General features: G+C 40.1%; 3 protein-coding genes across 6 annotated transcripts in view; all 3 read right to left on the minus strand.

The window, feature by feature from the left end:
* LOC129769605 (gamma-aminobutyric acid receptor alpha-like) overlaps positions 1-12,337 on the minus strand; it is a 152,686-nt gene that overhangs the window by 124,950 nt on the left and 15,399 nt on the right. The window lies entirely within an intron of this gene.
* LOC129765831 (uncharacterized) lies at positions 1,094-2,743 on the minus strand. Its single transcript, XM_055766267.1, has one exon. The coding sequence runs from the start codon at positions 2,741-2,743 to the stop codon at positions 1,094-1,096; it is 1,650 nt and encodes a 549-aa protein (XP_055622242.1).
* On the minus strand, positions 2,753-6,304 carry LOC129765832 (uncharacterized). Its single transcript, XM_055766268.1, has one exon. It carries the CDS (start codon positions 6,302-6,304, stop codon positions 2,753-2,755), a length of 3,552 nt encoding a protein of 1,183 aa, XP_055622243.1.

Raw genomic sequence — 12,337 nt, forward strand, 5'->3', positions numbered from 1 at the left:
TAGAATTAAAAAAACAATTTTAAAGCACAAATTTTACAAAACACCATTAGTTTAAAAAAATGAGTATCATGTGGTATAATATTAGAAATGAATAGTAACGTTGAACAAGTGAACTAATTCTGATTAAAATTGGATGTGCAATTTAATTCGTTCCGTTTCCACAAGATGGCTCAAGGTGCTATAAATTGTCAACGGCGACAGATTATTTTGCTGAATCGTGAAGTGTCGAAATATGTCAACCAAATATTGTTCACGGGTCTTGGAGTTTTACACAGCAAGTTCAATTTTTACTGCGTTGAAATAATTAATATTCTGTATTTGGTACGATCAAAAAGCTGTGATCCACTATGAGCTGCAAAAACCTGGCCACACGACCCCTGGAAACTTCTACAAGCAGCAATTGATCCGTTTAAAACGAGTTGAAAACGTCCAGACTAGGCTCGAGTCGATAATATTCCATGATAACTGTTTTGTCTCAACACAACACAAAGTCGCTGACGATCGCACACTCAGATCGCAGCTTGCTCTGACTCGTCGAAGGACCACGGCGCACATTCGCCGTAAAACAACACAAAATAAAGTCAATTTTCACCCTAACTTTTAGCGGCACACAGCAGAACTAGCAGAGAAATTTCAGCGGCTAAAACACGCCATTAACCGCTGCACAACACGATGCTGGCAAAAGGACGACAGGATCGAACACGTTCGTTGCTTGTTTGTCGCCCGGTGACTCACAAGACAACGGAGGATGGAAATTACGTTGGTCGCCCTGTTGACCAGATTGGATTTCACTGCTGCTGCTTCACTGGGACACTTCTTCAAAATAAGGCAATTTCAATTTAAGATCCTACTCCTTTAATTGTCACAAACAGAATGAGGAAAAACTTAAATCTACACATCCTTACGCACTAACAGAATAAGAAAAAGAAAAACTTAAAACTACACTTCTCGCTATGTATGTGTGTACGACTGCATCGACGAGTGCAGCCGATTACATCTTCGTTTCTTCCGATTACATCATCGTTCTCCCCCTGTTCGTCTGCAGCTGGCTCGGGTCGCGTTCGTCGCGAACATACTCCCGTCGGTTGGAATATCATTCCAAATCGGAAACCTTCGTCTCTTCGTTATCGTTATCAGATATAGGAAGAGGTGCTAACTTCCGGATAGATCGTCGGAAAACTCCTGTCGTTGTCTTTACATCAACGACTCGGACCACATTATCTCCTCCCGGGTAAAGTGCAACAATCTTACCCAATCTCCATGATTGAACGGGTTGATTATCTTCTATAATTAACACAACAGTATCCATTTTCATATTCGGCTCACCTTCGGTCCATTTAGCTCTTGACTGTAGCGTCGACAAATAATCACGGGACCACTTTGTCCAAAATCTATCACGTAAATGATTTAAATACTGATGTCGGGATAAACGGTTCACTGCTATATCAGAATACGATGGTTTCAAAACTGGCTCCAACGGTTCACCAAACATCAGATGAGCTGGAGTTATCGGAAGTGTTTCGTTGGGATCATCAGATAACGCATAAAGTGGTCTGGAATTCACTATAGCTTCGATATGCGTTAAAACGGTACCGAACTCTTCGAACGTCAAAATTGCGCTGCCTAACGTACGATGTAGATGACGTTTGACCACTTTAACACTTGCCTCCCACAATCCGCCAAAGTTAGGGGTTCTAGGCGGAATGAATTTCCATTCTATCTCACGTTTAAGTAGAAAATCGTCAATTCTAGTCTTTGAAGTTTCTTCACGGAACATCACGAATAATTGGTGTAACTCCTTAGCAGCGCCAACAAAATTGGTTGCATTGTCCGACAGAATTTTACGAACCATTCCACGTCGGTTGATAAATCGATCCAAAGCGGCAAGAAAAGCTTCGGTCGTTAGATCCGAAACCAACTCGAGATGAATAGCTTTCGTCGTGAGGCACACAAACAATGCGATGTACGCCTTAATATGTTTCGGCTTGTATCTTCCCTCTTTCACTATAACAGGACCAGCATAGTCCACACCGGTGAGCTCGAAAGCTGCAGCTAACGTCACACGTTCCTCTGGTAAATTTCCCATTAATGGCTGCACTGCTCTCGGATTGGCCCTAAAACACTTCACGCAGCTGCGTGTCACTTTTCGAATAACAGAACGAGCTTTTACAAACCAGAATTTTTGTCTTATCGCTGCCAGCAAACCGGATGGTCCCTCGTGAAGTCTCTCCTCATGATATTGTCGAATCAGCATCTCCGTCACCCGATGATTATGTGGAAGAAGCAATTGATGTTTGGCATCGTACGGTAATTTAGAATTTTGTAGACGTCCGCCGACGCGTAGAAATCCTTTCTCGTCCACAAAAGGTTGAAGATTTGCAAGTCGCTTGGGTAACTTATTTCTCTGAATACACTGGATCTCTTCATTTAGCGCAGTATTCTGAAGTACTCGTACTATATATCCCATCGCATCCCGCATATCTTGTACAGAAATGTATTGGGATTTGTTTCGCTCTTCCTTCGCCATACATAGTAGTCGAGTGAATCTCACCACCTGTGCCAAAACACGTTGCAATTTTGAAAACGTGCCGCACCGCTCAAATATTGGTTCATCTTCAAAATTTACCACTGGATTACTAACAGTCGGTCTTCTCATTTCTGGTAATTCGTCATCTTGTAATATTGGTGTCTCCAGAATTTCGTAGTTGGTAGCTTGCAAAAACGGCGGACCATTCCACCACATGTCAGAACGTCATAAACTTTCTGGATGACAGCCTCTGGAAACCAGATCTGCTGGATTATTTTCAGATCTTACATACTTCCACTCATAATCGTTAGTAAGTCCATATATCTCTATAACTCGATTTCTCACGTAGGTTTGAAGTTGATTGGGATCCTTTTTTATCCACGCAAGCACTATCTGACTATCCGACCACAACTTGACATCATGCACTTTTATTTTCAAAATAGGTATCACTAGGTTGATCAATCTTGCCAATAACAATGCGCCACACAGCTCAAGTCTAGGCATAGTAAGACGACGCAGAGGACTAACTCTGGACTTGCTACACACTAGTCTAAATAACACTGTTCGCTCCGTTTGAACACAACGTAAAAACACACAAGCGCCATAAGCAGTGCACGACGCATCGGAAAAGCCATGAATTTCAATGCGATGAGCATCAGAGATTACGACACATCTCGGAATTTGTATCTCGTTCAACTGCGGTAGTGACTGATGGAACACGATCCATCTTTTCAACATCTCACCTTCGAGGGCCTCATCCCATCCTAACCCAGCAGCCCACAATTGCTGCATAATGGACTTGGCTGACACTATTACTGGTGATATGAGCCCGAGCGGGTCAAACAGTTTGGCAATTTGGGATAGAACATGTCTTTTTGTCACTTTCGCATCGGATTGCATCGTTTCTGGACTTCTACAAAACAGGAACTGGTCAGTTTTCGGATTCCAAAGAACACCTAAAGTTCGAATCGTTTCACTCGCTCCAGAATCTTTTATGTGCACTAATTTCTCACGATCTTGATCAGGAACACCATCGAGCACCTCGTTGTTGTTAGAACACCACTTCCGAATAGGAAACTTTCCGTTCATCATAAGTTGCTCAATTTCACATCGCAATTGCTTCGCAGATGATAGCGTTGAAGCACCACTCAGAATATCGTCCATATAACAGTCTTCCAATATCACTTCGGCAGCTGCAGGAAAGTTTCTACTCTCATCTCGTGCCAGCTGAACCATTGATCTCACTGCTAAGAACGACGAAGGAGATGTCCCATAGGTTACCGTTGACAACTCTAACACTTTTATTTTTTCTGCGGGCTGGTCACGCCAGAAAATTCTTTGGTATCTCGTTTGTTTTGGATCGATCTTCACCTGCCTATACATTTTCTCAACATCTGCTGAAAATGCATAAATGTGTTTCCGGAAACGCAGTAGTATGGCAAATAAATCGTTTTGGATTTTGGGACCGATCATTAGCACTTCATTCAAGGATAATCCATTTGACTTCGCCTTACCATCAAATACCACACGTAGCTTTGTGCTGGTACTTGAAGGTTTGAGTACAGCATGATGTGGAAAATAATAATTCTGCTGTCCTGGTGGATCGTTCTCCTCGTGAATCTCGTGACAATGGCCAAGGTCCTGGTATTCCTTGATGAAAGTTTGGTACATCTCTTTCATAATTGTATCATTGGATAGGCGCTTTTCACTTGACAGGAATCTCTTCATCGCTAAAGATCTGGAATTACCTAGTTGGTTAATGGATTCGCGGAAAGGTAATTGGACCACAAATCGACCATCTTCATCACGACGATACGTTCTGCAAAAATGGTCTTCTATCTGTTGTTCTTCACTAGTTGGCATTTTCTCCTCAAAAAGCTCTTCTTGCACGAAAAACCTTTGAATCTCTTTCAACAACGGATCCTCATTGGTGGCACACAACACGTTAACAGCTTCGGTCTCGTACTTGAGAGCACCAGCAAAAACCCATCCAAATTGTGTCTCGTACAAGCTTGGAAGACCTTCGGCCAATTTCAGTTGATTTTGTCTCAAAATTTGGAAAAATAGTTCGGCCCCGATCAACAGATCCACATCTCTTGGCTCATTAAACATTGGATCGGCTAACACAATACCTGGCGGAATATTCCATTCAGAAATGTCAACTGGAGCAGAAGGAACTTTTCCTGTCACTTTTCTTGTCACTAAACAGTCCACGTCACTTTGGAACCCAGTATAGTCGGAAAATAGGCGCATAATCACATGATGTAGGATTCTAGACTTGGCACCACCTACACCAATAACTGGAACGTTCGCAGGATACTTTGGAAGCGCCAGTAAGTGAATAGCAGACTCAGATACCAGGTTAACTTGAGACCCGGAATCGAGAAGGGCACGTAGCTTAAATATTTTCCCACTTTTTGATGCTACACTCACCAACGCAGTCATCAAAAGAACTTGTTTTGTTGGTCGTTGAATGCTGGAACATGCTGTAGACACTGGACTTTCGGGAATAGCTGACACTGATGCTGTCTTTTCCGAAGTATTTGAACTTTGCGACTTAGGTTCGGTACAAAATTCGCGCTCAAAGTGCAACATTGTGTGGTGCTTTTTACCACACTTCGAGCATGACTTATCTGAAGGACAGTCTCGAATTTGATGGCCTTTACGAAGACAGTTGAAACACATCCCAATTTGCTTCACCTTGCTGACACGCTGACCAACATTCATTTTCAGGAAAGAAGGACACTTGTAATTAAGGTGCGACCCTGTGCACACGTCACACACGCTATCTGATGGAACGGATGTCGCTGGATGAGATGTTCTCGGTGACCAGCTGGGCTTCCCCGACTTAGGAAGTTTTTTGGCTACGTTTGAAGAGGACGTCTTATCTATCTCACACCTTTCGAGGACCTGACAATAATTCCTGAGAAACTTTAGGGATTCATCAAAGTTCGGAAGTTCCCCATGTTCCAAAGTTTGTTCCCACTGCTTTCTCGTTTCTCCATCGAGGCAAGATGTCAGCAGCTTCACAACGATAAGACCAGCTGTCCCATCGACGCTTTGCTCCATAAATCGCAGCCCCTCTACATGACGATTGCAATTGTCGATCAAGTTTCTCAGTTCTTTCCAGCACTGCTTAGATATTGGTTTCATCGACAATAAACCGGAAATGTGGGTGTCGATGATCACTCGCGGGTTCTCAAACCGCTCCTCTAACAACTGCCACGCTTGTTGATAGTTGTTGTCGTTAATGATTCTGGCATCCAGGATGCCGGAAACTTCACCAATTAACGCTTTGTCAAGGTATTGCAGTTTTGTTGCATCGGAATCACCACACTTACCTACCAAATCATTAAACAGCGCCTTGAACTTTGGCCACGCTTCATACTTTCCGTCGAATGTCGGAATCGGCGTCTTCAGAGGTTGTTGGGTAACAATAACTTGAGGAGATCTACGGTTGTTATGTGTTGAATCGGCACGAAAGAAATCCAACAGATGATTGAGCTTCTCCAAAGCATCAGTATGAATGCTGTCAAACTCATCCAACTTTTCGTCCTGGTCTTCTGTTTTCCCAAAACTGGGACACTGAGCCATGATCAAATCATGTTTCGCCATATACTCCGCATAATGCAACTCTAGCTTCTTCTCATACGCTTTTAACTGCGATAAGTTGGTATTATCGTTTTGCTCTATCGCATCACTTAGCTTGTTGATAATCACCGATACTCGCGCCTGCACTCGGCCTCTCTGGTAAACTAATTGTTTAAATTGCTCCATGGTTTCTCTCAATTGCTCTCAAATGGCAACACTTTCGCTAACACAACTCAAATGTTCAAAACTTCAAAATAACACTGTTCGGAAGTTCACACTGCGTATGAAGGCTCACACTTTATTAATCGCGGAAGGATGTATCACACTCAAATCCTTTAATAATCGCGAATACACGTATCACACTGGTAATTATCCGGTTCGCATGGGACCAAATGCTTTGTCTCAACACAACACAAAGTCGCTGACGATCGCACACTCAGATCGCAGCTTGCTCTGACTCGTCGAAGGACCACGGCGCACATTCGCCGTAAAACAACACAAAATAAAGTCAATTTTCACCCTAACTTTTAGCGGCACACAGCAGAACTAGCAGAGAAATTTCAGCGGCTAAAACACGCCATTAACCGCTGCACAACACGATGCTGGCAAAAGGACGACAGGATCGAACACGTTCGTTGCTTGTTTGTCGCCCGGTGACTCACAAGACAACGGAGGATGGAAATTACGTTGGTCGCCCTGTTGACCAGATTGGATTTCACTGCTGCTGCTTCACTGGGACACTTCTTCAAAATAAGGCAATTTCAATTTAAGATCCTACTCCTTTAATTGTCACAAACAGAATGAGGAAAAACTTAAATCTACACATCCTTACGCACTAACAGAATAAGAAAAAGAAAAACTTAAAACTACACTTCTCGCTATGTATGTGTGTACGACTGCATCGACGAGTGCAGCCGATTACATCTTCGTTTCTTCCGATTACATCATCGTTCTCCCCCTGTTCGTCTGCAGCTGGCTCGGGTCGCGTTCGTCGCGAACAATAACAACGTTCGTGAGACTCATGTTGTTCGAGTTGAAAACTATTTGGAAAATAGCGAATGGGAAATTGTGGTTCACCCGCTTTATAATATCCGCAATTTGTCAGAATGATTGGGAAAAGTAGTGGCTAGTGATCACCAATATTTTGAATAATGTATTAATTCATTTCATTATTCAAATAAAAAAAATGAGTTTTCCATGCAACGGAACGAATTAAGCTTCATCAATTCTGAAGTAGGAGTTATAATTGAAAATTAGATCTACATTCCCCAACATCTTCAACTGAATCGGGAAAGGAAGTTCGATAATCTTTTATTCAAAACTAATGCATCCTTTATAGAATAAAACAGAATGTAAAATGTTCGCTGATAAATGTTAGGATGCGATCTGGCGTAGTGGTACTTCTTACGCTAAAGATCACGAGTGCAATTCTCACTCCCGACATTCTTCCAAAATGGATGGTAAAAGTGACGAACCTGCCAAAGGTGTTGAAAGTCACTATAATACAGAGAAAATAAAGGTCGCTGATAAAAGGTCTCCTTAAGATTGTAATTGATTACCAAGTATACATCATAACTGTTTGTCTGAGAAAGCATGACTTGATAAAAAAAAGAACAATTTCTCATAATGAATACTCTTCACATTCTTTTTCACTCATACTCCCAAAAGAACTCATTTTGATGATTGCAGTTGAAGCATAACATTGCTCCGCCAGAAACAAAACGCTACAAAAATCATTCAGCTCAAAAAAAAGAAAACAAGCAACTACTAAAATAAAACGCAATAAGCCAGGAGACTATTCACTATGGAAACGTTGCGATGGTATGCGATGATGATATGGCCCCATTATCTGCGCTGGAAACCCGGCCAAGTCCTAATGGGTGTGGGACGGCCAGCAATAACAATATGCTGTCCGCAGCATTGGCCATTGAAAGCGCATTGTCCTCTTGGAGAGTTGTTCCATTGTATCGGAATCCTAGAGAGAACAAGAAATTAATTGAATACATCTCATATCTTTGCTCTGTACACCGAGCAAGCTATTCGTACAAAGTGCCAAAAGGCTGACAACCCCTTCGGGAAATGGAGAGGGAGGGGGTCTCTGTTGGCATGTTGACGGGTATGAAAGTTGTTTAGATTTTTGCCCCTTGCTTTCTGTGGTAATTATTCGAGGATTTACTCTGAGGATCCCGCTGAAACAGGATTTTCTCGTCGAATGATGAGAATTCGATTGGATGCGGACTGGTTGCTAGCGAAGAGATTGTTACAAATTATTGTGCTCTGTCAGATTCGCTAACCGTAAGCATATCGTTTAACCACCATGAATTTACTGGAGCGATTCAATCCTGTAATGGTCGGAATATTTATCGCAGCACAAGGCCAAAGTGTGTGATTAATTAACGCTACATTTATTATCAGGCCTCGTTCGTTGCATTTCTCACCTCCTAATGGATCCCACATTGGGAAGCTATTAGTGAACTGCTCTTTTTTTCATTTGCACAACGTCATCGTGAGAACTTTTTAAGCGCGACTCCATGTTGCATACAGTCGACCCATTTGCAGGAAATTAAACTTCCGCTTAATTGTAGTGGACAAATTAAATGCCTGCCACCTGAAGCGATTCTTTTCATTCGTTTCACGTTTCACGTGGCTTTCCGTACCCTAGGGGTTGAAACGAAGTTGGTACGATAAAATTGCCAACACCTTCGCCACGCTGATGGGTTGTTCGTATGTTGTATTTGTTGAGGGGTGAAAATTTTGATGAATTGACGAGTCATGAATTGATTTCACTCAATTTATCAAATCTCTTTTTAGTCGCAAAGCGACTTCTTGTTTACACTGGGGTATATATCAAGCCACAAATGTCACAAGATTTACGATCGAATCAGATGGACAATTTCGCACCTAATGGGATATAATTCTTCAGGCACACATGGTGAAAGGAGAACACAACGGTATTAGGAGCTGTTATCTGCTTGATTTTACCCGAAATCCCGAGAGACGGAATACTACAAACGACATTTATCGTCTAGGTTGGGATCAGCTAAGCGATTGCTTTTACCGCCCATTCAGTAAGTAACCCAAGGGGCGGAGAGAAAAAAGGATTTTACCCACGAGCAACAGAAAAAACGGAAAGCAGGTCACATCGGAAGAAACCCATCCCCCAGGCGCTCAGTTGGGGCGTATGCTAATTTACCCTCGGTTCAGCCGTCATCCAAAAACCCACAAAAACCATCCCACAAAAAGAGAATCTATCACATGCGAAATCCAAACTGGCGCGTTCGAATGCGAAAGGACACGTGATAACGAGGTGCTTATTTAGAGCTTGCTCAGAATGTAGACGCCTCGGAGATGTGATGGGTTCTAGGAGCTCGAAGCCATGTTGTCCTGCTAGGGGTGGAGAAACGCAATTTAGAAGTCATTTACTCCTCTCTGGACCGCGTTTAACCAGTTTCTTTATTACATCGGATCCAGGATGTGTGAAAGGATAACAATTCGACCGGGGGAGCAAATCGTAGAAGCGGTTTTAGTCGATATTAACACATTAAGGACCGGAAAGAAATCTGTAAGACATACGCCTGTGACCGCACGTTTTGACTTGTGTGAAGTTAACAGATGAAAGTTCAGCGGATAAAAGTTTTTGTTGCGTGCAAGTTTATGTTCAACGTTTATATAAATTGATTGTTTATCAATTAACAAAAATCATTCTCATTAGATAGAGAATTGAATCATTCATCTTTCCACATAATTCATTTTTTTCTTGATCGTGACAGAGAATAGTTATAAACTGAAACGTGAGCATGGGTCAATATACCGTTCTGAATCATATTTCGGACGCTTAAGGCATATGATGCAGAAAACAGGTCTAAACTTTATGCACAGGTGTTATTTGGTTGATATTTTTAATAAATTAGTTCAATATGCTTTTAAGTTTTCTACTTTGGTGCCTATTTGATTGAAAACATAAAAAAAATCATCGAATAAAATGCTTTTCAAATGAAGCGAATAAAAATCAAACTTCGGACACTAAATCAAATTTCGGATAGATTGAATTCATATTTCGGATGGATTGAATTCAAATTTCGGACACTATATTTTGTAATTTTTTGAACGAAAATTATATTATACTTGATTTTATTTTATAGTCAACTCCGAAACACTTACCAAGCAATCACAGTAAACTGTAATACTCATTGGATAGAGAATATCTTTATCCATTTTCAGTCAAATTTTTGTTGGCCGAAAAAGGGTCTGGGAAAAGTAATGGGCCAAAACGTATACAAGTTGTAGGAGGTAAATTAATAAATTCAAAGAATATTGGAAAAAGTTATTTGAAAGGACCCAACACACATTTTTGAGATAATACTCAATCGATAGAGAATATTTTTATCTAGCTTTAGCCAACTTTTCATTGGTCGAAAAAGGGTCTAAGAAAAGTTATAGGTCAAAATCTGTACAACTTGTATGGGTGAAATTAATTACAGTGGAACCCTGATTATCCGCTAGCGGATGATCCGCGATGCGGTTAATCCGCGAAAGCGAGTTCCTTAGTAATTCTATGGACTAGTCCGAAATTTATCATTGAATGGTAGGCTTGTGCTTTTTTGTTTTGGTCATGGATTTCACATTATTTGACCACATGTACATGATCTTAGAGATGGATAGTTTAATGATTCTTGTATTGATAAAACAAAGTTATCATGCTAAACAATTTTTTTTGTGTTTGCATCTCATTTTTAGTCATTTATTGTGTTATCCGCGATTTTCTTGATCTATTGACCTTGCCAGACTATTCCGCGGATAATGGGGGTTCTACTGTAGTTTAAAGAAAATTTAAAATAGTTATTTAAAAGGGCCCAAAACACATTTTTGAGATAGTACTCATTCGATAGAGAATATTTTTATTTATCTTTGGCAACATTTTCATTGGTCGGAAAAGGGTATGAGAAAAGTTATTGGCCGAAACGTTCACGAGTTGTACGGGGAAAAAGGGTCTGGCTGGGTATGGAAGTAAAAAGTGCCCCCAAACCAAATCACCAGCTCTGTGGAAAATATTGTACAGTAATTTTTCGAATCCCTTTGTAATTCATCATAGGATCTACGGTGATAAACATACCTTTCAATTTTTAGCCCGCCATTCTCAATAGCTTCGAGATAAAAGTTTGAAAAAAAAATTTCGAAAGTGCATCATGATATATCGAAATATCGAAATATCGATATATCGAAAAATATAATTAAAAAAAATTCCTAAAAAATTGAAGTACTGAAAAAAATCTTGAAATATTGTTTTTTTTCAGGATTTAGAGATTCAGTACTACTCTAATTCGTATTTAAATGTGTTCCTTCGCCTTTTATAGATATGTGTGATTTTTTTCAGAATTTTAACAATGTTGCACGGTACAAAAAATATATATTCCCAAATTTAGTTTTTTTTCAAATTTTGAAATTCAGTGCCGTTTTTATTTATATTTAAATATGTTCGTATGTTCGGTTTCTGATATTTGTATTTTTTTCAGAAAACTACGAGACCTATGCGGTACGAAAATATTTAATTAGTTTAAACATTCTTTTTAATTCCTTTTTTTTATTCTTTTTTCCATGAGTTCCATGACTTTTATTTTCCATGGGTTCGTAAAAAGTTCCCCAAACATTATCACCAGCAGTATGGTTACCTTATTTTTCTAGGGTACCAAACTAGAAAATAAGATAATTCTGTGTGTATAGAATTTATTGGAGTTTTCAAAACTGTTTTTCGATGATTATTTATTAAACTATTCATCATCAAATACGAATTCGAAATTTTTCGTTCGAACAGTGGTAGACATTCGTTTAGTCGCACCCTATTTTTTCTTAATATTTTTAAAAATAAGTGAATTATTTGTACAGTTTTGTTCATAAAAGACTATTGTTGTTTATTTTCATCGAATTCATTCTAAAAAAAAAAAGAATAAATTCTCTTTTTGTTTTCTAAGTAATTGAAATATATGGAATCAGGGTGGACATTCATTCGTTTACTCGCATCCTAAAATTTCAATAAAAGAACATTTGTGCCGCAAATTTCGAGTCCAATCGGTAGCTAATATTTAGTATGTCCACCTCCATTTCGGATCATTTTGAAAACGTTTTGGCATCGAGTCAGACAGCTTTTAAAGTGTTGCCATGTTGATTATAGCCCAACGCTCCTGAATTACTGCCTTGAGGCTGGAAATGTTGTCAAATTGT

The sequence above is a fragment of the Toxorhynchites rutilus genome, chromosome 2, assembly GCF_029784135.1.
Source record: "Toxorhynchites rutilus septentrionalis strain SRP chromosome 2, ASM2978413v1, whole genome shotgun sequence".
Lineage (NCBI taxonomy): Eukaryota > Metazoa > Arthropoda > Insecta > Diptera > Culicidae > Toxorhynchites > Toxorhynchites rutilus.

Bases quoted from the DNA above. Each gene is read 5' to 3' on its own strand.
- LOC129765831 (XM_055766267.1), bottom strand. From the start codon at position 2,743: ATGTGGTGGAATGGTCCGCCGTTTTTGCAAGCTACCAACTACGAAATT.
- LOC129765832 (XM_055766268.1), bottom strand. From the start codon at position 6,304: ATGGAGCAATTTAAACAATTAGTTTACCAGAGAGGCCGAGTGCAGGCG.